Source organism: Anomaloglossus baeobatrachus, chromosome 7 (genome assembly GCF_048569485.1).
Source record: "Anomaloglossus baeobatrachus isolate aAnoBae1 chromosome 7, aAnoBae1.hap1, whole genome shotgun sequence".
In the NCBI taxonomy this organism is placed as follows: Eukaryota; Metazoa; Chordata; class Amphibia; order Anura; family Aromobatidae; genus Anomaloglossus; species Anomaloglossus baeobatrachus.
This window is the reverse complement of record NC_134359.1, coordinates 301,218,478-301,245,796: the sequence shown is the minus strand read 5'-3', so window position 1 is coordinate 301,245,796 and position 27,319 is coordinate 301,218,478. Positions and strand designations below refer to the sequence as shown.

At 48.7% G+C, this 27,319-nt stretch overlaps 1 protein-coding gene across 1 annotated transcript; it reads right to left on the bottom strand.

Annotated features, from left to right (window-relative positions):
• Nucleotides 1–411: 411 nt before the first annotated feature.
• Nucleotides 412–27,319, bottom strand: LOC142245676 (serine/threonine-protein kinase NLK2). The gene is made up of 11 exons (XM_075318599.1): nucleotides 26,975–27,319; nucleotides 12,686–12,815; nucleotides 12,327–12,382; nucleotides 8,495–8,601; nucleotides 8,321–8,406; nucleotides 7,783–7,992; nucleotides 5,271–5,372; nucleotides 5,092–5,178; nucleotides 4,793–4,991; nucleotides 4,623–4,716; nucleotides 412–2,067 (listed from the first exon to the last, which is right to left on the bottom strand). Exons 1-11 carry the CDS (start codon nucleotides 27,196–27,198, stop codon nucleotides 2,019–2,021), a joined length of 1,344 nt encoding a protein of 447 aa, XP_075174714.1. The 5' UTR covers nucleotides 27,199–27,319; the 3' UTR covers nucleotides 412–2,018.

The following is a 27,319-nucleotide window of genomic DNA, read 5'->3' as shown; positions in this document are numbered from 1 at the left end:
CTCATGGTCCAGTTGCCTCCAGAGCTGCACTCACTATTCTGCTGTATCATCCTCTCCTGGTCCAGTTGCCTCATGAGCTGCAGTTGCTATTTTTCTGTACCATCCTCTCATGATCCAGTTGCCTCCAGAGCTGCACTCACTATTCTGTTGTATCCTCTTCTCATGGTTTAGTTGCCTCTAGAGCTGCACTCACTATTCTGCTATATCATCCTCTCATGGTCCAGTTGCCTCCAGAGCTGCACTCACTATTCTTCTGGGCCCCATAAGATGACATCAGTTCTGTAAATCATGTCTTGTCCATCTGTAGACATGGGGCGCACCGTGCAGGCGACCGTCCTCGACAGCAGGAGTTACCGAGGCGCCTCCGGATTTAGTGTAAAGACCACAAGACACGACGGGTGTAAAAGGCAGGACAGAATTTATTTAAGATGTCGGCTTTGACCAACAATCGTTAAATAAAACCTGAAGACGCTAAATTCAAGTTTTCAGGGATTCTGGGTTTTTTTCACATTTAGGAAATTAAAAAAACAAAAAAAAACAAAAAAAACACGAAAAATCTCAACAGAAAAAAAAAATCATAAAAAATAAACACTTACTGGAAGAGGTAGATTATTGAATGGGTTTCAAACCATAGTACAGTGAAGCGCCATCGCCTGACACAACGTGATACACATCTGTACAAGTCATAAGTTAGAAAACAAGAAAGACGGGGAAACGGGAGAGAAAAACAGTCCAATGCACGACCATCCCTTCCGAGGGGCCGCCGCGCCCCCTGTAGTGCATTATACTCAGCCGCTGCAGTACCTGACAGCGGCCACAAGGTGTCAGCAGAGGGCTCCTGTGATCTGTGCAATCTGCAGCGATAAGTGTCGACGCACCCGACACCAGCGTCGACGCACCCGACACCAGCGTCGACACACCAGACCAGCGTCGACACACCAGACCCCAGCGTCGACGCACCCGACACCAGCGTCGACGCACCCGACACCAGCGTCGACGCACCCGACACCAGCGTCGACCCGCCCGACACCAGCGTCGACCCGCCCGACACCAGCGTCGACGCACCCGACACCAGCGTCGGCGCACCCGACACCAGCGTCGGCGCACCCGACACCAGCGTCGGCGCACCCGACACCAGCGTCGGCGCACCCGACACCAGCGTCGGCGCACCCGACACCAGCGTCGGCGCACCCGACACCAGCGTCGGCGCACCCGACACCAGCGTCGGCGCACCCGACACCAGCGTCGACGCACCCGACACCAGCGTCGACCAATATTACCAATCTAGACCAGAGATGTTTCACAACCGGTGACCGCCGTCTGCTGAGAGCCAGGCAATGAAATGTATTAACCTGCAGTACCCGCTTTGGCCACAAGATGTCCCCGTAGCAGCTCCTATATAAAAGCAGCCAATGACCTGATATTTCCCAGCATGCCGCGCTTCAGCGCTGCCCACCCCCTCCCCCACTCCATCCAATGGAAGGGCCGTACCATGAACTTGAGGAATGATCCAATGACACGTAGCCCATTGGCCACGCCTACAATATGGCCGCCTACAGTGAGGCAGGGGGATGGGGACATTCCGTTTTACTACTCTTCTCTCCTTTAAAAATCGGTAAAAATAAATAAAACACATTTTGCGCAGTTTTGCGGGAGAATCGGGGCAGTAACGCTTCACACAAGTGCTAACAATGTTGGAAGCGCTCTCCCCCCCCCCCCCCCAAGTCCAGGGGTCTCCCCCAAAAGGCAGTGACGGGGGAAGGCAGAGGAGTCTCCTTATAGAAAATATTTACAGCGTCCTTTATCCGTATAGAGGTTCCTCAGCCAATCACTGCCGTCTCCCACAGGATTCTGGGAATATAGGGACGGTTCCTCGGGGGCGGGGTTATAACGAAGCAGGAAATAATAGAGAAGGGGAGCGAGCGGGAGATCGGAGGAGAGTGATGGACAGCAGTGGAAGGACAGTCAGATGCTTCATGCTGTGAACGGTGACTACAGGAACTCCACCCACGAGCAGCTCATCTCTCCTCCTTCTTGGAAACCTTTGAGGAATGCCAGGCGGTGGACCTAAGAAGAGGAGAGACATTAGAAGACGGCATGAAGTGATTGGTAGACCCGGGGCTCACAGGGTCACATACTAACTTATATGCCACGGGAGGTGGTCACACCACGCCGGAGGAGGTGAGAGACAATGAGGTGGGCATACCAAGGCAGGGGAGAGGACGCGGAGACACCGAGGGAGGGACAGGACGCGGAGACACCGAGGGAGGGACAGGATGCGGAGACACCGAGGCTGGGGACGGTAGAGACACCGGAGGCGGGGGAGAGGACGCGGAGACACCGAGGGAGGGACAGGATGCGGAGACACCGAGGCTGGGGACGGCAGAGACACCGGAGGCGGGGGAGAGGACGCGGAGACACCGGAGGCGGGGGAGAGGACGCGGAGACACCAGAGGCGGGGGAGAGGACGCGGAGACACCAGAGGCGGGGGAGAGGACGCGGAGACACCTGAGGCGGGGGAGAGGACGCGGAGACACCGGAGGCGGGGGAGAGGACGCGGAGACACCGAGGCTGGGGACGGCAGAGACACCGAGGCTGGGGACGGCAGAGACACCGGAGGCGGGGGAGAGGACGCGGAGACACCGGAGGCGGGGGAGAGGACGCGGAGACACCGAGGGAGGGACAGGATGCGGAGACACCGAGGCTGGGGACGGCAGAGACACCGGAGGCGGGGGAGAGGACGCGGAGACACCGGAGGCGGGGGAGAGGACGCGGAGACACCGGAGGCGGGGGAGAGGACGCGGAGACACCGGAGGCGGGGGAGAGGACGCGGAGACACCGGAGGCGGGGGAGAGGACGCGGAGACACCGGAGGCGGGGGAGAGGACGCGGAGACACCGGAGGCGGGGGAGAGGACGCGGAGACACCGGAGGCGGGGGAGAGGACGCGGAGACACCGGAGGCGGGGGAGAGGACGCGGAGACACCGGAGGCGGGGGAGAGGACGCGGAGACACCGGAGGCGGGGGAGAGGACGCGGAGACACCGGAGGCGGGGGAGAGGACGCGGAGACACCGGAGGCGGGGGAGAGGACGCGGAGACACCGGAGGCGGGGGAGAGGACGCGGAGACACCGGAGGCGGGGGAGAGGACGCGGAGACACCGGAGGCGGGGGAGAGGACGCGGAGACACCGGAGGCGGGGGAGAGGACGCGGAGACACCGGAGGCGGGGGAGAGGACGCGGAGACACCGGAGGCGGGGGAGAGGACGCGGAGACACCGGAGGCGGGGGAGAGGACGCGGAGACACCGGAGGCGGGGGAGAGGACGCGGAGACACCGGAGGCGGGGGAGAGGACGCGGAGACACCGGAGGCGGGGGAGAGGACGCGGAGACACCGGAGGCGGGGGAGAGGACGCGGAGACACCGGAGGCGGGGGAGAGGACGCGGAGACACCGGAGGCGGGGGAGAGGACGCGGAGACACCGGAGGCGGGGGAGAGGACGCGGAGACACCGGAGGCGGGGGAGAGGACGCGGAGACACCGGAGGCGGGGGAGAGGACGCGGAGACACCGGAGGCGGGGGAGAGGACGCGGAGACACCGGAGGCGGGGGAGAGGACGCGGAGACACCGGAGGCGGGGGAGAGGACGCGGAGACACCGGAGGCGGGGGAGAGGACGCGGAGACACCGGAGGCGGGGGAGAGGACGCGGAGACACCGTAAGCGGGGGAGAGGACGCGGAGACACCGGAGGCGGGGGAGAGGACGCGGAGACACCGGAGGCGGGGGAGAGGCTGGGGACGGCAGAGAAACCGGAGGCGGGGGAGAGGACGCGGAGACACTGGAGGCGGAGGAGAGGACACGGAGACACCGGAAGCGGAGGAGAGGACACGGAGACACCGGAGGCGGGGAAGAGGACGTGGAGACACCGAGGGAGGGACAGGATGCGAAGACACCGAGGCTGGGGACGACAGAGACACCGGAGGCGGGGGAGAGGACGCGGAGGCACCGGAGGCGGGGGAGAGGACGCGGAGACACCGGCGGCGGGGGAGAGGACGCGGAGACACCGGAGGCGGGGGAGAGGACGTGGAGACACCAAGGGAGGGAGAGGATGCGGAGACACCGAGGCTGGGAACGGCAGAGACACTGGGGAGGGAAAAGACGTGGGGTGAGAGGCGGCCACGCTGAGGCTGGGGGAGAGGCGGCCATGCCGGAGGCGGTGGAGGTCGGCGACACAGAGGAGGGCACACCGAGGCGGGGGGAGGTCGGAGATAACAAGGAGGCAGAGAATTAGGTCACTTCTTAGCTATTGGAGACATGTCTAATAAGGCCAAGGAGGCAGAAGTTTATGAAGAGGGGACAATGGAGGGGCGACCTTACAGAGAAAGCAGGAACGAGGCAGCGGCTGAGGAGGAGACAGATCTTCAAGGTAAGAGGCGCGAGTGTGAAGCAGGAGAGTGAGGCTCAGGAGGAGGCCGGCCCATGAGGCAGAGCGGAGGAGGCTCAGAGGAGGATGCGGGGTTATGGGACAGTCCTGGGGTCCACTTACTCTTCTTTACCATACACTCTGGGGTCAGAGATTTGGGACTATGGGGTGCAGGCTACGCCTTGCTTGTGGTGATGGTCGCCCACCTGATGAAGGTCTTGAAGGCGGCTGAGTGCGGGTTTATGCACAGCGGCGGCCGCTTGCCCTGCTGTTGGTCTGTGATGAAGCGATGGACCAGCTCTGCGCCAAGACAGAAGCGTTAGTCACTGACCAGGAGCGAGGACCCCCCAGACCCCGACCCCCGGGGGTCACTGACCTTTGACCTGCCAGACAGACGTGAGGCTCTTCTCATACGAATCATCAAATCGGTCTCCGGCCGTGGGCTCGAAGTCTGCAGTGTAGACGCGTCCGGAGGAGACGGAGTAGCAGCAGTGACACATACAGGTGTGATAGCGGAGCCGCCCCTCCTCCAGGTACGGGTGGGCCAGGGCGTCCTTAGCAGAGATCCTCTTCATCTGAGGACACCGCGTTATTAGACCGCGAGGCCTCCATCCAGAAACCGCCGCCCACAAATGCCCATAAGCCCCTCCCCCGAGGAGCGTGCACGAGACTCACCGGATCAAACAGCAGCATCCGGCACAGGAGGTGAACGGCCTCGTGGGTGGCTTCACCAGACAGCATGTACAAGACCGAGAGGGACGGCTGCCGAGAGAGAAGGTGAGGTCAGGGCGGGAGTTCACTGACAGCAAGCAGAGGTACTGGGGGAGGACGGTAATGTAGGAACGGATCATCACCGGCTTGTGCGGGCCGCGCAGTATGTGGGCTCTCGCCCCCTCGCAGGCGGAACGCATGGCCGTCAGAGGAGGGGTCCCCAGGAGATCAGTGATCAAGTCCAGCTGCAAAAGAGACCGCAAGATTACGCCATGTACACGGGGCCCCAAGAACGCGGGCCCCTACCTACAGAATAAAACATGGCCGACTGCAGCGCCTGAGGAGGACTACATCTCCCACAATGCAGCACAGACACTGAACAACAAGGGAGCAGAAAAACAGGAGGTTATCTCCACCTCATATTATCCGACCGCACCTGCTGGTTCAGGGCGAGCACAGAGCGAGGGTCACAGCCCTAACAACAGACCCTGAAAAAGGGACATGTGAGGCCCTGCTGGTTCAGTGTCTGCACCAAGTGAGGGTCACAGCCCTAACACAGACCCTGAACAAAAAGGGAGATGTGAGGTCCTGCTGGTTCAGGGCGAGCACAGAGCGAGGGTCACAGCCCTAACACAGACCCTAAACAAGAAGGGAGATGTGAGGCCCTGCTGGTTCAGTGTCTGCACCAAGTGGGGGTCACAGCCCTAACACAGACCCTAAACAAGAAGGGAGATGTGAGGCCCTGCTGGTTCAGTGTCTGCATCAAGTGGGGGTCACAGACCTAACAGAGACCCTAAACAAGAAGGGAGATGTGAGGTCCTGCTGGTTCAGTGTCTGCACTAAATGAGGGTCACAGCCCTAACAGAGACCCTGAACAAGAAGGGAGATGTGAGGTCCTGCTGGTTCAGTGTCTGCACTAAGTGAGGGTCACAGCCCTAGCACAGACCCTGAACAAGGGAAATGTGAGGTCCTGCTGGTTCAGTGTCTGCACTAAGTGAGGGTCACAGCCCTAGCACAGACCCTGAACAAGGGAAATGTGAGGTCCTGCTGGTTCAGTGTCTGCACCAAGTGAGGGTCACAGTCCTAACACAGACCCTGAACAAGAAGGAAGATGTGAGGCCCTGCTGGTTCAGTGTCTGCACTAAATGAGGGTCACAGCCCTAACACAGACCCTAAACAAGAAGGGAAATGTGAGGTCCTGCTGGTTCAGTGTCTGCCACACGTGAGGGTCACAGCCCGAGCACAGACCCTGAACAAGATTGAGCAGCAGGAAAATATGACGTCTGCTCTACCTCATGTCACCTGCTGGTTGAAAGTCTGCTTCACATCCTGACCACAGACTCTCAGCAAGTAGGGGCTGCCACAAATTGTTAGCTCGGTTTCACCTCATGTTACACAGCTGTGCCCGCAGGTCCATGTGTTGGTTGAGGACTGTAAACCATGCCAGGCACTGAAAAAGCCACGTGATATAAGGGAGAGCACACTTGACATTTTCTTGCTGCCTCCTACTTGTTCATGGTCTTTTATAGGGCTGTGACCCATGCAGAACTAAAACCAATAGGCGCAGCTATAGAAGACCTCCCATTTCCCTGCTGCCCCTTGTTCAGGATCCAGTCTGGATCTGTGAACCGCGTTCAGTGCAAGGTGCAGCAAGAATATGCTAAGTCTCCTCCACCTCACACTGCTTGGTTATATCTGCTTGTTCAGTGTCTGCACAGCGCACCGTTCACAGCCGTAGATCAGATCCAGAACAAGTAGGGGACAGCAGGGAGATGTGAAGTCTGCTCTACCTCGTATCACCTGAATGTAGCTGCTGGTTCAGTGTCTGCACAGAGTATGGATGACAACCCAAGAACAGACGCTGAACAAGCAGGTGAAGGTGAAGTCCTGAAGCAAAAGGGCAGCTCTGATCCTGCTAGTTCAGTGTCTGCACACAGTACAGATCACAAACCAAGAACAGACCCTGAAAAAGCAGGTAAACGTGAGATCCTGAAGCAAAAGGCCAGCGCTGATCCTGCTGGTTCAGTGTCTGCACACAGTACAGATCACAAACCAAGAACAGACCCTGAAAAAGCAGGTAAACGTGAGATCCTGAAGCAAAAGGCCAGCGCTGATCCTGCTGGTTCAGTGTCTGCACACAGCACGGATCACAAACCAAGAACAGACCCTGAAAAAGCAGGTAAACGTGAGATCCTGAAGCAAAAGGCCAGCGCTGATCCTGCTGGTTCAGTGTCTGCACAGAGTACAGATCACAACCCAAGAACAGACCCTGAACAAGCAGGTAAAGGTGAGGTCCTGAAGCAAAAGGGCAGCACTGATCCTGCTGGTTCAGTATCTGCACAGAGTACAGATTACAACCCAAGAACAGACCATGAACAAGCAGGTGAAGGTGAGGTCCTGAAGAAAAAAAAAAAAAAGTTAAATACTTTTTACGCAAGCACTGATCTTGCTTGTTCAGTGTCTGCACAGAGCAGGCCTCTATAATGTCCAGTGTTGAAAACCTGCCTTGTGTGACAGCAGAATGGTGAATGCAGCTCTGGGTGTGACTGGAGTAAAAATCACATCTATTGAGAATTATCCGGTTAAACCTTCTTCCGGAGAGTAATGAACGAGGGGTGACGCTATGGTCTACAGATAAGGGGGCTCCATACATACCTGCTGGATCGGACTCTGCGCCTGGAACAGGATTCGCCTCCCCAGAAGCTCGGCGAAGATGCAGCCCACGGACCAGATGTCGATGGCGTTCTGGTAATGGCGGCTGCCCATGAGGATCTCCGGAGCGCGGTAATACTGCGTCACCACCTCCTGGGTCATGTGCTGCGACTCGTCCGGCTCCTCCACCCGCGCCAAACCAAAGTCACAGATCTGAGGAGAGAGTGACGGCATCACCAAAGCTGCAAGCGATCCCGCTACTTACGCTGGGGCCTCTACTCCAGTTGCATCCAGAGCTGCACCAATTTCCCATTAGCTCTGCAGGATCTCCCACCTGTGGGATATGCAATGGCGGCACGGTCCAGTAATCCAACTCGTCTGTCGGCACAGGGCTAATTCAAGGGGGAAGGAATCGAGGATGCAGCTTTGGATGTGACTGGAGGATAGAACATAATGCAATCAGGTAGTGAAGCTAAAAAGCACTAAAGGAGGGAAAGCAGCAGCAGCCGCCGCCGCTGAGCGAGCGGGAACGTGACGCGACCTTCAGCACGCAGTTACTGTTCACCAGCAGGTTCCCCGGTTTGATGTCTCGGTGCAGGATCCCGGCCGAGTGCAGATACTTCAATCCTGCAAGGAACACGAGGGTTAATCCCGGCAGGACCCCCCCCCCCCACACACACACACACACACACCCTCCGGGGCCCCGGTCACCCACCTCGTAGGATCTGGTACAGGAAGACCTTGATGTGGTCTGCGCTGAGCGGCTGCGGAGACACGATCACTTTGTGGAGGTCGGTCTGCATCAGCTCGGTGATGACGTATCTGCCGGGGTCACAGTCAAGGTCATAGTATATATGTATATATCTGCCGGGGGCTCCAGAGCCCATCACGTCACTGCCAGGAGGAGCACTCCGGTGTAAAGCGTCCCCGTCACCTCTCCCGACCCCGACTCTGGAGCAGCGTCCTCTGTTATTCCTCATGGAAATGTTTGGTTTATCCCTGAACAATCAACATCAATGGGACAATATCCCCTAACCCTATTGTCAGTGTACCTAAACAGTGCCAGGAGGAACAACGGAGGACGGATTCTGAAATGCTAAGTCACAGACGCTGTAGAATGGAAATATCGCGAGGTTACAGCGGCCGGGGTAAAGCGATGCGTTCATGCTACATTCACATAGTGACAACCTGCACGGATCACACACAGCGGAGGGTTTGTTACAATGTATCCAGTGCATCAGGAATGTCTGCAGATCGGATTGTTACAATGTATCCAGTGCATCAGGAATGTCTGCAGATCAGATTGTTACAATGTATCCAGTGCATCAGGAATGTCTGCAGATCGGATTGTTACAATGTATCCAGTGCACCAGGAATGTCTGCAGATCGGATTGTTACAATGTGTCCAGCGCATCAGGAATGTCTGCAGATCTGATTGTTACAATGTATCCAGTGCATCAGGAATGTCTGCAGATCGGATTGTTACAATGTATCCAGGGCATCAGGAATGTCTGCAGATCAGATTGTTACAATGTATCCAGTGCATCAGGAATGTCTGCAGATCAGATTGTTACAATGTATCCAGTGCATCAGGAATGTCTGCAGATCGGATTGTTACAATGTGTCCAGTGCATCAGGAATGTCTGCAGATCGGATTGTTACAATGTGTCCAGGGCATCAGGAATGTCTGCAGATCAGATTGTTACAATGTATCCAGCGCATCAGGAATGTCTGCAGATCGGATTGTTACAATGTATCCAGTGCATCAGGAATGTCTGCAGATCAGATTGTTACAATGTATCCAGTGCATCAGGAATGTCTGCAGATCGGATTGTTACAATGTGTCCAGTGCATCAGGAATGTCTGCAGATCAGATTGTTACAATGTATCCAGTGCATCAGGAATGTCTGCAGATCGGATTGTTACAATGTATCCAGTGCACCAGGAATGTCTGCAGATCGGATTGTTACAATGTATCCAGGGCATCAGGAATGTCTGCAGATCGGATTGTTACAATGTGTCCAGTGCATCAGGAATGTCTGCAGATCGGATTGTTACAATGTATCCAATGCACCAGGAATGTCTGCAGATCAGATTGTTACAATGTATCCAGTGCATCAGGAATGTCTGCAGATCGGATTGTTACAATGTATCCAGCACATCAGGAATGTCTGCAGATCGGATTGTTACAATGTATCCAGCACATCAGGAATGTCTGCAGATCGGATTGTTACAATGTATCCAGTGCATCAGGAATGTCTGCAGATCAGATTGTTACAATGTATCCAATGCACCAGGAATGTCTGCAGATCAGATTGTTACAATGTATCCAGCGCATCAGGAATGTCTGCAGATCAGATTGTTACAATGTGTCCAGTGCACCAGGAATGTCTGCAGATCAGATTGTTACAATGTATCCAGCACATCAGGAATGTCTGCAGATCGGATTGTTACAATGTATCCAGGGCATCAGGAATGTCTGCAGATCGGATTGTTACAATGTGTCCAGTGCATCAGGAATGTCTGCAGATCGGATTGTTACAATGTATCCAATGCACCAGGAATGTCTGCAGATCGGATTGTTACAATGTATCCAGGGTATCAGGAATGTCTGCAGATCGGATTGTTACAATGTATCCAGTGCACCAGGAATGTCTGCAGATCGGATTGTTACAATGTATCCAGTGCATCAGGAATGTCTGCAGATCGGATTGTTACAATGTATCCAGCGCATCAGGAATGTCTGCAGATCAGATTGTTACAATGTATCCAGCACATCAGGAATGTCTGCAGATCGGATTGTTACAATGTATCCAGTGCATCAGGAATGTCTGCAGATCGGATTGTTACAATGTGTCCAGCGCATCAGGAATGTCTGCAGATCGGATTGTTACAATGTGTCCAGCGCATCAGGAATGTCTGCAGATCGGATTGTTACAATGTATCCAGTGCATCAGGAATGTCTGCAGATCGGATTGTTACAATGTGTCCAGCGCATCAGGAATGTCTGCAGATCTGATTGTTACAATGTATCCAGGGCATCAGGAATGTCTGCAGATCAGATTGTTACAATGTATCCAGTGCATCAGGAATGTCTGCAGATCGGATTGTTACAATGTATCCAGCGCATCAGGAATGTCTGCAGATCGGATTGTTACAATGTATCCAGCGCATCAGGAATGTCTGCAGATCTGATTGTTACAATGTGTCCAACGCATCAGGAATGTCTGCAGATCGGATTGTTACAATGTATCCAGCGCATCAGGAATGTCTGCAGATCAGATTGTTACAATATATCCAGCGCATCAGGAATGTCTGCAGATCGGATTGTTACAATGTATCCAGCGCATCAGGAATGTCTGCAGATCGGATTGTTACAATGTATCCAGTGCATCAGGAATGTCTGCAGATCGGATTGTTACAATGTGTCCAGGGCATCAGGAATGTCTGCAGATCGGATTGTTACAATGTGTCCAGTGCATCAGGAATGTCTGCAGATCGGATTGTTACAATGTGTCCAGTGCATCAGGAATATCTGCAGATCGGATTGTTACAATGTGTCCAGTGCATCAGGAATGTCTGCAGATCGGATTGTTACAATGTGTCCAGTGCATCAGGAATGTCTGCAGATCAGATTGTTACAATGTATCCAATGCACCAGGAATGTCTGCAGATCTGATTGTTACAATGTATCCAGGGCATCAGGAAGGTCTGCAGATCGGATTGTTACAATGTATCCAGTGCATCAGGAATGTCTGCAGATCGGATTGTTACAATGTATCCAGTGCATCAGGAATGTCTGCAGATCGGATTGTTACAATGTATCCAGTGCATCAGGAATGTCTGCAGATCGGATTGTTACAATGTGTCCAGGGCATCAGGAATGTCTGCAGATTGGATTGTTACAATGTATCCAGCGCATCAGGAATGTCTGCAGATCGGATTGTTACAATGTATCCAGTGCATCAGGAATGTCTGCAGATCGGATTGTTACAATGTATCCAATGCACCAGGAATGTCTGCAGATCGGATTGTTACAATGTGTCCAGTGCATCAGGAATGTCTGCAGATCGGATTGTTACAATGTGTCCAGCGCATCAGGAATGTCTGCAGATCGGATTGTTACAATGTATCCAGTGCACCAGGAATGTCTGCAGATCGGATTGTTACAATGTGTCCAGTGCACCAGGAATGTCTGCAGATCGGATTGTTACAATGTGTCCAGTGCACCAGGACTGTCTGCAGATCGGATTGTTACAATGTATCCAGCGCATCAGGAATGTCTGCAGATCGGATTGTTACAATGTATCCAGTGCACCAGGAATGTCTGCAGATCGGATTGTTACAATGTATCCAGTGCATCAGGAATGTCTGCAGATCGGATTGTTACAATGTATCACTATGGAGACCCGGATGTGGACACTTTGTGACAAACCCTCTGTCCAGCCATCACAGTGTCACCTGCTGGTCAGCGCCCCCCCCACCCACTCGCCCCCCAGCCACTGCCGAGCCCCCCCGTACCCGACACCCTGGATGACTCAGGATACATCTCCTCAAAGCAGTCGATCTGCGGGGGCTGCAGGATATCGAGGGCGGACAGAACCTGCGACACAAAACAGTGGTCAGACATACGGCAGTGCCACGTGATGGTGCCCACGCCTGCGCAGATCAGGGTGAGGGGGTCCTGACACCCCCCAGCAAGGATGCTGGCCCCTGGTTGGTTACGGGCACCGGTGTTATAAGGTCATGTGCCCAGCGCCAGGAATACGCAGGCAGGTATATGCTGCACCGACCTCTGTATAAGTGCACCCTCTGGCCGGTGCCACATGTACCCCACCCCCACACCGCCCCCCCCCCCCCACACCAGCCCCCCCACACACACCGTCCCCCGTCCCCCGCTCCTTACGTTGTCATGCTTGAAGAAGCAGAGCATTTTCAGCTCCCTGAACACGCGCTTGCAGGACACCAGGTTCTGGAAGACATTTGGCATCTTCTTAAGTGCGACACGTTTCCCATCTCGGGGGTCAGTCACCGACCTGCGGGAGAAGAAGGGGTTCACAAGCTGAAACACAGGGGTGCCGCCATGACAGGTGCCCAGCGCCAGCCACCAAGCGTGGAGTGTCACCCCCGCACCAATAACCCTCTGCCCCGGTCATAACAACCGGGGTACAACCGATAAGAACGGCGAGACTGGCACAGGGGGCGCGGAGCAAGGACACAGCCGAAACAGACGTCAGGGAAGAGGCCTTGGAAGATTACAATGAAGGAAAAGGGGAAAATACAAGACTGGGAAAGAAGCGCAGCAGCAGCTGAGTGACATAGGACTGTGCCGGGCCCTGCGTCCCCCCCCTCCCCCAGCATCTGCCCCTTATATACTCCGAGTACTCCATAACCCTGCATCTTATAGCCCATCATATAGTGTGTACACAACCCCCAAAAATATACAACCCCCCCATACACACATTACATACAACCCCGATATACACACATCACATACAACCCCGATATACACACATCACATACAACCCCGATATACACACACATTACATACAACCCCCCCATACACACACATCACATACAACCCCGATATACACACACATCACATACAACCCCGATATACACACACATTACATACAACCCCCCCATACACACACATCACATACAACCCCGATATACACACACATCACATACAACCCCGATATACACACACATCACATACAACCCCGATATACACACACATTACATACAACCCCGATATACACACACACATTACATACAACCCCAATATACACACACATTACATACAACCCCGATATACACACACATTACATACAACCCCGATATACACACACATTACATACAACCCCGATATACACACACATCACATACAACCCCGATATACACACACATCACATACAACCCCGATATACACACACATTACATACAACCCCGATATACACACACATTACATACAACCCCGATATACACACACATTACATACAACCCCAATATACACACACATTACATACAACCCCGATATACACACACATTACATACAACCCCGATATACACACACATTACATACAACCCCGATATACACACACATCACATACAACCCCGATATACACACACATTACATACAACCCCGATATACACACACATTACATACAACCCCGATATACACACACATTACATACAACCCCGATATACACACACATCACATACAACCCCGATATACACACACATTACATACAACCCCGATATACACACACATCACATACAACCCCGATATACACACACATTACATACAACCCCGATATACACACACATTACATACAACCCCGATATACACACACATTACATACAACCCCGATATACACACACATTACATACAACCCCAATATACACACACATTACATACAACCCCGATATACACACATCACATACAACCCCGATATACACACACATCACATACAACCCCGATATACACACACATTACATACAACCCCGATATACACACACATTACATACAACCCCGATATACACACACATTACATACAACCCCGATATACACACACATTACACACAACCCCGATATACACACACATTACACACAACCCCGATATACACACACATTACATACACCCCGATATACACACACATTACATACAACCCCGATATACACACACATTACACACAACCCCGATATACACACACATTACATACAACCCCCCCATACACACACATCACATACAACCCCGATATACACACACATTACATACAACCCCGATATACACACACATTACATACAACCCCGATATACACACACATTACATACAACCCCGATATACACACACATTACACACAACCCCGATATACACACACATTACACACAACCCCGATATACACACACATTACATACAACCCCGATATACACACACATTACATACAACCCCGATATACACACACATTACATACAACCCCGATATACACACACATTACATACAACCCCGATATACACACACATTACATACAACCCCGATATACACACACATCACATACAACCCCGATATACACACACATTACATACAACCCCGATACACACACATCACATACAACCCCGATATACACACACACATTACATACAACCCCGATATACACACACATCACATACAACCCCGATATACACACATTACATACAACCCCGATATACACACACATTACATACAACCCCGATATACACACACATCACATACAACCCCGATACACACACATTACATACAACCCCGATATACACACACATCACATACAACCCCGATACACACAACCCCGATATACACACACATCACATACAACCCCGATATACACACACATTACATACAACCCCGATACACACACACATTACATACAACCCCGATATACACACACATTACATACAACCCCGATATACACACACATCACATACAACCCCGATATACACACACATTACATACAACCCCGATATACACACACATTACACACAACCCCGATACACACACACATTACATACAACCCCGATATACACACATTACATACAACCCCGATATACACACACATTACACACAACCCCGATATACACACACATTACATACAACCCCGATATACACACACATTACATACAACCCCGATATACACACACATTACATACAACCCCGATACACACACACATTACATACAACCCCGATATACACACACATTACATACAACCCCGATATACACACACATTACATACAACCCCGATATACACACACATTACACACAACCCCGATATACACACACATTACATACAACCCCGATATACACACACATTACACACAACCCCGATATACACACACATTACATACAACCCCGATATACACACACATTACATACAACCCTGATATACACACACATTACATACAACCCCGATATACACACACATTACACACAACCCCGATATACACACACATTACACACAACCCCGATATACACACACATTACATACAACCCCGATATACACACACATTACACACAACCCCGATATACACACACATTACACACAACCCCGATATACACACACATTACATACAACCCCGATATACACACACACACATTACATACAACCCCGATATACACACACATTACATACAACCCCGATATACACACACATTACATACAACCCCGATATACACACACATTACATACAACCCCGATATACACACACATTACATACAACCCCGATATACACACACATTACATACAACCCCGATATATACACACATTACATACAACCCCGATATACACACACATTACATACAACCCCGATATACACACATTACATACAACCCCGATATACACACACACATTACATACAACCCCGATATACACACACACATTACATACAACCCCGATATACGCACACATTACATACAACCCCGATACACACACATTACATACAACCCCGATACACACACATTACATACAACCCCGATATACACACACATTACATACAACCCCGATACACACACATTACATACAACCCCGATATACACACACATTACATACAACCCCGATATACACACACATTACACACAACCCCGATACACACACACATTACATACAACCCCGATATACACACACATTACATACAACCCCGATATACACACACATTACATACAACCCCGATATACACACATTACATACAACCCCGATATACACACACATTACACACAACCCCGATATACACACACATTACATACAACCCCGATATACACACACATTACACACAACCCCGATATACACACACATTACATACAACCCCGATATACACACACATTACATACAACCCCGATATACACACACATCACATATCATCCCCCATACTCTGGAACGCTCTACCTCAGCACATCAGACTCTCCACTACCGTGGAAAGCTTCAAGAGGAACCTCAAGACCCACCTCTTCCAACAAGCCTACAACCTACAATAGCCCTCAGCCCAGTAGACCACTGCGCAACCAGCTCTGTCCTCACCTATTGTACCATCACCCATTCCCTGTAGACTGTGAGCCCTCGCGGGCAGGGTCCTCTCTCCTCCTATACCAGTCTGTCTTGTACTGTTAATGATTGTTGTACGTATACCCTCTTTCACTTGTAAAGCGCCATGGAATAAATGGCGCTATAATAATAAATAATAATAATAATAATAATAATACAACCCCAATATACACACACATTACACACAACCCCGATATACACACACATTACATACAACCCCGATATACACACACATTACACACAACCCCGATATACACACACATTACATACAACCCCGATATACACACACATTACATACAACCCCGATATACACACACATTACACACAACCCCGATATACACACACATTACACACAACCCCGATATACACACACATTACATACAACCCCGATATACACACACATCACATACAACCCCGATATACACACACATTACACACAACCCCGATATACACACACATTACATACAACCCCGATATACACACATTACATACAACCCCTATATACACACACATTACATACAACCCCGATATACACACACATTACATACAACCCCGATATACACACACATTACACACAACCCCGATATACACACACATTACATACAACCCCGATATACACACACATTACATACAACCCCGATATACACACACATTACATACAACCCCGATATACACACACATTACATACAACCCCGATATACACACACATCACATACAACCCCGATATATACACACACATTACACACAACCCCGATATATACACACACATTACATGCAACCCCGATATACACACACATTACATACAACCCCGATATATACACACACATTACATACAACCCCAATATACACACACATTACATACAACCCCGATATACACACACATTACATACAACCCCGATATACACACACATTACATACAACCCCGATATATACACACACATTACACACAACCCCTATATACACACACATTACACACAACCCCGATATACACACACATTACATACAACCCCGATATACACACACATTACATACAACCCCGATATACACACACACATTACACACAACCCCGATATATACACACACATTACATACAACCCCGATATACACACACATTACACACAACCCCGATATACACACACATTACATACAACCCTGATATACACACACATTACATACAACCCCGATATACACACACATTACATACAACCCCGATATACACACACATTACATACAACCCTGATATACACACACATTACATACAACCCCGATATACACACACATTACATACAACCCTGATATACACACACATTACATACAACCCCGATATACACACACACATTACACACAACCCCGATATACACACACACATTACATACAACCCCGATATACACACACATTACATACAACCCCGATATACACACACATTACACACAACCCCGATATACACACACATCACATACAACCCCGATATACACACACATTACACACAACCCCGATATACACACATTACATACAACCCCGATATACACACATTACATACAACCCCGATATACACACACATTACATACAACCCCGATATACACACACATTACACACAACCCCGATATACACACACATTACATACACCCCGATATACACACACATTACATACAACCCCAATATACACACACATTACACACAACCCCGATATATACACACACACACATTACATACAACCCCGATATACACACACATTACATACAACCCCAATATACACACACATTACACACAACCCCGATATATACACACACATTACATACAACCCTGATATACACACACATTACATACAACCCCGATATACACACACATTACATACAACCCCAATATACACACACATTACATACAACCCCGATATACACACGTGTGCAGAATTACTAGGAGGGGGATTTCCTCACGCAAAATGGGCCAAAAAGATATGTACCCGACTCCGAAAAGTCACAGATTGTGCCCTGTCTTACAGAGGACGCAGCTCCTGACACTGCTCAGACATCGGGGTGATCACAGAACCAGCAACAGGTGAGGAGGCCGAACCCGACCACCACTGAGCAAGACACAGAGGTACAAGGTGTTCAGTGCTCAGAGACACGGTCGAGGTGAGGAGGCCGAACCCGACCACCACTGAGCAAGACAAAGAAGTACAAGGTGTTCAGTGCTCAGAGACACGGCCGAGGTGAGGAGGTAAAGCCCGACAACCACCGAGCAAGACATAGAAGTACAAGGTGTTCAGTGCTCAGAGACACGGCTGAAGTGAGGAGGCTGAACCCGACCACCACTGAGCAAGACACAGAAGTACAAGGTGATCAGTGCTCAGAGACACGATCGAGGTGAGGAGGCTGAGCCCGACCACCACTGAGCAAGATACAGAAGTACAAGGTGATCAGTGCTCAGAGACACAGCCGAGGTGAGGAGGCTGAGCCCGACCACCACTGAGCAAGACACAGAAGTACAAGGTGTTCAGTGCTCAGAGACACGGCCAAGGTGAGGAGGCCGAACCCGACCACCACTGAGCAAGACACAGAAGTACAAGGTGTTCAGTGCTCACACGGCTGAGGTGAGGAGGCTGATCCCGACCACCACTGAGCAAGACACAGAAGAACAAGGTGTTCAGTGCTCACACGGCTGAGGTGAGGAGGCCGAACCCGACCACCACTGAGCAAGACACAGAAGTACAAGGTGTTCAGTGCTCACACGGCTGAGGTGAGGGGGCTGATCCCGACCACCACTGAGCAAGACACAGAAGAACAAGTGTTCAGTGCTCAGAGACACGGCCGAGGTGAGGGGGCTGATCCCGACCACCACTGAGCAAGACACAGAAGAACAAGTGTTCAGTGCTCAGAGACACGGCCGAGGTGAGGGGGCTGATCCCGACCACCACTTAGCAAGTCACAGAAGTACAAGGTGTTCAGTGCTCAGAGACACGATCGAGGTGAGGAGGCCGATCCCGACCACCACTGAGCAAGTCACAGAAGTACAAGGTGTTCAGTGCTCAGAGACACGGCCAAGGTGAGGAGGTAAAGCCCGACAACCACCGAGCAACACACAGAAGAACAACGTGTTCAGTGTTCACACGGCTGAGGTGGAGGTGGTTGAACCCGTCCACCACTGACCAAGACACAGAAGTGGAAACGTCAAGAATGGGCCAAAAAATATCTGAGGATGGATGATTCACAGGTTTTATGGCCTCAGGAGATGAAAGCGACCCCTGAGAGAGCAGATGGATGGCCCGTGGCTGTGGCTGGATCAGTGTCGGCACAGTCCTCAGCGAGGTGGAAGAGGGGTCCTGTTATGGGCCAGGATTCTTACAGAGGAGATAGCTGGACCTCTTTGGGTTGAGGATGGATCAGAATCACCTCCGTCCGGTGATGAGAAGATACTTTCTTCCACAAGTCTGCGTCTCTCCAGAAAACCCTGATGGTTCTGCAGGACGAGGCTCCATCACAGCATCGGAGTCTCCACTGCTCAGGACCAGGAAAGACCATAAAGGGGGCTGTCAGGTCCCCCCTGGTCTTCACCCCACCGGCAAAGATACCTGTACGCCCAAAGTCACCCCCTCACCGCCCTGTATAACGCTATCCACTAATGTGAATCTTATACCCCTCGCTGTCCCTATGATAATTATTCCTGTGACTAGTCGCGGAGACGTTGTTTCTCCAGACTAGTCGCCATCTTTCCGTGTTACCACGCTCCTGTGGGTGTGATAACATGATTTCCACGAGCCGGCATCACTGCCAGCTCATGGATCGTCGTGGGACCTCCGCTGAACTTGTGACGTCAGCGCTCGTCACTGACTTCCATGATGCCGCATTCTCGTATCAAGTCTCGCGGGAGCCCGAGGCTGTAACTAGCGGTGACATCACGAGCTCGCGATACTTCACGTCAGAACGCAGCGGACAATGGAACTCAGTGACCAGCGCTGATGTCATGAGTTCAGCAGAGTTCATCACCGCAGGTAATGAACTCAGCTAACCTCATGACGTCGGCGCTCGTCATCCTGCGGTGACCTGGGCTGACCTCATGATGTTAGCTCAGGTCACTGCACTGCTCTCCCAGCCAATGGGGATTCTGTTCTTCACTCACTGGGACAGTGACTATGGATTGTCGTGGGACCCCCTTATTGGATTACACCGGACCCGGGTTTGTTTTTTCTTTCCAATAAATTGGTGAAAGAAGGAATGTGTTGGGGAGTGTTTTTTTTCAAATAAAAAGTTTTTTTGTCATCTATTTTTTTTTTTTTTTTTATTACTGACTGGGTTAGTGATGTCAGGTATCTGATAGACGCGTGACATCACTAATTGCTGGACTTGATGTAAGGTGAAATTATACAGCTGGTATCAACCCCATATATTACTCAGTTTGCCACTGCACCAGGGCAACGGGATGAGCCGCGGCGAAGCAACAGGATTGGCGCATCTAATGGATGCACCACTTCTGGGCTGGCTGCGGCCTTGCATTTTTAGGCTGGGGGGGGACCAAAAACTGTGGACCTCCCTAGTCTGAAAATACCAGACCACAGCTGTCCTGCAGGCTGCCGCTGTCTGCCTCACCTTAGCTGGCTACAAAAAATATGTATATACACCCTCCATATACCTGTATACACCACTAATAAATAAAAATATGTACATACACATACCATATACATATATATACACACACTCCCAAAACATATATACACCCCCTAGACATGTATACATATATACACACCCATATATCCTCCATATACTATGTATCCCCGAAAACAGGACAGGGTCTTATATTATTTCTTCCTCTGATGGATAGTTAGGGCTTATTTTCAGGGGATGTAATTTTTTTCCCCCAGAAAGAAAAATTTACACCTGTTCTTGAACAATAAGTGAACATTTATTCCAATATAACTACGTCCTCACATTCTGGAGCATTATAACTCCCGAGGGGGGGAGGAGAGCGTGAGAGCGCACGAGCGCGCGCGAGAGAGCGCACGAGCGCGCGCGAGAGAGAGCACGAGCGCGCGCGAGAGAGAGCGCGAGAAAGAGAGCGAGAGAGAGCAAAAAAAAAACCCCGAATCCGGATCGTGCAGCCGGATTCCCGCGTCCGGATCGGACCCGGATCGGACGCTGAAGCCGCGCAGATCCGGATTTTTACAGTTCGGGTCCGCTCAACACTACTCCCGACCCGAATTCCATCCTGAATTTCTTGAGATCTTATTATGTCCTTATTTCCTTATTCCATGTACAACAATCTACCAGTATTCATGAAGAAAAATCAAAAAATGTCCAGACAGCTACAGAGGCGTGTAAGGCCTCATGCACACGCTTCGGTTTTTGACGCTTGTTTTCGACAGTCCCAGAACTTTACCCGGCTCTTCCCGACTGCCCTGGTGCGGTGGCAATTGGGGTAATAAGGGGTGAATTGCAGTTCACAGCAGCCACTAAGCCCTAGATTAGTAATGGGAGGTGTCTATGAGACAACCCCCATCACTAATCTGTAAGTGAAAAGAAATAAACACAAACACCGAAAAAAATCCTTTATTTGAACTAACATACAAAATAAAAACCCATCTTTCACCACTTTATTAACCCCAAAAACACCCAGGTCCAATGTAATCCACACAAGGTCCCACGAGGATTCCAACCCTGCTACAAACATTGCGCTGCCATAGAACAATGACTGCCCGCTGTGAAGTTCAGGCAGAGACTGAGACATGCAAGTAGCGGTGACGTTACTCAGGTTAGCTGCGGCCACAGCTGGAGGTTCCCATGGTCCTCCACCTGTGACTGTAGGTAACCTGACCTCAGTGAACTCAGATGAGGTCACTGAAGTCACCTGAGGTCAAGTTACCTGCAGTCACCGGTGGAGGACCACGGGAACCTCCAGCTATGTCCACAACTTACCTGAGTGATTTCACCACTGATCGCTGTGGCTCAGTCTCTGCCTGAAGTCCACAGTGGGTGGTCATGTACCATGATCGCGCACTGTGCCTTCAATGTAGCAAAGCTGAATCAACATGGGACCTTGTGTGGATTACGTCGGACCTGGGTGTTTTTGGGGTTAATAAAGGTGGTAAAAGAGGGGGATTTTTTTTTAACTTATTTCAATGAAGGATTTTTTGGTATTTATTTCTTTTCACTTACAGATTAGTAATGGGGGGGGTCTCTTAGACGCCTGCCATTACTAATCTAGGGCTTAGTGGCAGTTGTGAGCTGGAATTAACCCCTTATTATTCCGATTGCCACTGCACCAGGGTAATAGGGAAGAGCCGGGTAAAATGTTGGGATTATCGCATCTAATGCAGGCTGCTATTTTTAGGCTGGAGGGCTCTCAATAACCTTGGGTCTCCCCAGCCTGAGATTACCAGCCCCGAGCTTTTGGGCTTTATCTAAGCTGGGTATCAAAATTGAGGGGGGACGGACCGCACACAGTTTTTTTTAAATTATTTATTTAAATAATTAAAAAAAAAAAAGCCGCATGTGATTCCTTTTATTTTGATACACAGCCAAGATAAATGCACGGCTGGGGACTGCAGGCTGTAGCTGTGGCTTTATCTGTGCTGGTATCATAATATGGGGGGACCCTACGTCAATTTTTTATTCATGTATTTGTACTGTACGCTATAGACTCGCCCATCGATGCCTGTGATTGGATGCTTCACACAGGGTGTCACTCATGGAGGGGGCGCGTCTCTGTGCAAACAATCACAGATGCTGGTGGGCGGGGGAAGCAGTGAATATTCAATGAAGGTAATGAGCGGCCCTGGAAGTGAATCATCAGCTGCGGGAGAAGTTACAGCCGCGTCGGTGACTCGGTGAGTATAGCGCACTCGCTTTATTTTTACTTTATTTTTTTCTCAGGTGCCGGATCCAGATCATCAGCCGCAATTCCCTGAGAAGCTCGGACCGCGCGCCTTTGAACCCGTGGGAGTTGGATTCTACAGTCCGGTCCACCAGCTCTAGTTATCACCATTTGAATGAATAAATAAAAATAAAAAAAAACGCATCAAAAACACGTGTTTTTAAATGTGTTCTTATGAGCACAGGCTGCAGAGTGTGGACAGCGCCTAAAGAGCAAATGCCACAGCCTGGAGTAACCTGTGACCTCCGCTGACCCGGGACCAGGGCCTATATGTGGAGTGGGGATTGTTTACAGGGAAACAGGGTGCATATATATATATATATATATATATATATATATATATATATATATATATATATATATATATATATATATATATATATATATACACAGCCCTATATACACCCCCTATATTATCCTCATATACGCCACTGATATACTTATATATTAGCCCATATATATATATATATATATATATATATATATATATATATACACACACACAGCCCCTATATTCATATATACCTTCATACACAGTCCCTATATACATATACGGTCCCTATATACACCCCCTATATACATATACAGTTCCTATATACATACATATATTGCTCCTATATACAGCACAAATATACATGTATAACCATTATATACATATATACACCCCCTATATTATCCTCATATACGCCACTGATATACTTATATATTAGTCCATATATATATATATATATATATCTATCTACACACATATACACACACAGCCCCTATATTCATATATACCTTCATACACAGTCCCTATATACATACACGGTCCCTATATACACCCCCTATATACATATACAGAGTCCCTATATACATACATATATTGCTCCTATATACAGTACCTGTATACAGCACTAATATATATGTATAATCATTATATACATATATGCACCCCCCGTAAACACGGCCCCTATATATATATATATATATATATATATATATATATATATACACCCCCTATATACATATACAGTCCCTATATACATACATATATTGCTCCTATATACAGCACCAATATACATGTATAACCATTATATACATATATACACCCCCTATATACATATACAGCACCAATATATAACCATTATATACATATATACACCCCCTATATACATATACAGCCCCAATATATAACCATTATATACATATATATACACATATACAGCACCAATATATAACCATTATATACATATATACACCCCCTATATACATATACAGCACCAATATATAACCATTATATACATATATATACACATATACAGCACCAATATATAACCATTATATACATATATACACCCCCTATATACATATACAGCACCAATATATAACCATTATATACATATATACACCCCCTATATACATATACAGCCCCAATATATAACCATTATATACATATATACACCCCCTATATACACATATACAGCACCAATATATAACCATTATATACATATATACACCCCCTATATACATATACAGCCCCAATATATAACCATTATATACATATATACCCCCCTATATACACATATACAGCACCAATATATAACCATTATATACATATATACACCCCTATATACACATATACAGCACCAATATATAACCATTATATACATATATACCCCCCTATATACACATATACAGCCCCAATATATAACCATTATATACATATACACCCCCTATATACACATATACAGCACCAATATATAACCATTATATACATATATACCCCCCTATATACACATATACAGCACCAATATATAACCATTATATACATATATACCCCCCTATATACACATATACAGCCCCAATATATAACCATTATATACATATATACACCCCTATATACACATATACAGCACCAATATATAACCATTATATACATATATACACCCCCTATATACATATACAGCCCCAATATATAACCATTATATACATATATACCCCCCTATATACACATATACAGCCCCAATATATAACCATTATATACATATACACCCCCTATATACACATATACAGCACCAATATATAACCATTATATACATATATACCCCCCTATATACACATATACAGCACCAATATATAACCATTATATACATATATACACCCCCTATATACATATACAGCACCAATATATAACCATTATATACATATATACCCCCCCTATATACACATATACAGCACCAATATATAACCATTATATACATATATACACCCCCTATATACACATATACAGCACCAATATATAACCATTATATACATATATACCCCCCTATATACACATATACAGCACCAATATATAACCATTATATACATATATACACCCCCTATATACACATATACAGCACCAATATATAACCATTATATACATATATACCCCCCCTATATACATATACAGCCCCAATATATAACCATTATATACATATACACCCCCTATATACACATATACAGCACCAATATATAACCATTATATACATATATACACCCCCTATATACACATATACAGCACCAATATATAACCATTATATACATATATACCCCCCTATATACACATATACAGCACCAATATATAACCATTATATACATATATACACCCCCTATATACACATATACAGCACCAATATATAACCATTATATACATATATACCCCCCCTATATACATATACAGCCCCAATATATAACCATTATATACATATATACCCCCCCTATATACATATACAGCCCCAATATATAACCATTATATACATATACACCCCCTATATACACATATACAGCCCCAATATATAACCATTATATACATATATACCCCCCCTATATACACATATACAGCACCAATATATAACCATTATATACATATATACCCCCCCCTATATACATATACAGCACCAATATATAACCATTATATACATATACACCCCCTATATACACATATACAGCCCCAATATATAACCATTATATACATATATACCCCCCCTATATACATATACAGCCCCAATATATAACCATTATATACATATATACACCCCCTATATACACATATACAGCCCCAATATATAACCATTATATACATATATACCCCCCCTATATACATATACAGCACCAATATATAACCATTATATACATATATACCCCCCCTATATACATATACAGCCCCAATATATAACCATTATATACATATACACCCCCCCTAAACACGGCCCTTACACGCGCGTCCCCCACTCACCACACGACCCCGAAGGCTCCGTATCCGATGGGCCTGTCAGGCTCGGGCTCCCCGCCGCAGTGTGTGGCCCCCGGGTGCTGGGCCCCGCCGGAGCCCGCTCCTCCTCCGCTGGCGGCGCCGTTGTGACAGTAGAACTTGTGGCCGAGGGGCGGCGGAAGGATCCCCCCGAACACCCCGGAGCACAGCGGCGCCGGCACCGGCCGCCCGGGCCCCGGGAACGACATCTCCGCAGCCGCCTTCACAGCAGCATCTCCCCCCCGGACACACGGCAGCGGAGCCGGTCCCTGCACCTACTGCTCCGGAGACCCCGTGCGGCATCAGCTGGAACAATGCGGCCTCCCGGCG

Excerpts from the sequence above, each read along its gene's own strand:
- LOC142245676 (XM_075318599.1), bottom strand. The coding sequence starts at position 27,198 with ATGTCGTTCCCGGGGCCCGGGCGGCCGGTGCCGGCGCCGCTGTGCTCC. Across the intron at positions 8,407-8,494 it reads CCTGTACCAGATCCTACGAG|GATTGAAGTATCTGCACTCG; the intron begins GTGGGTGACCGG and ends TGTTCCTTGCAG. Across the intron at positions 7,993-8,320 it reads ACAGTAACTGCGTGCTGAAG|ATCTGTGACTTTGGTTTGGC; the intron begins GTCGCGTCACGT and ends CTCTCTCCTCAG.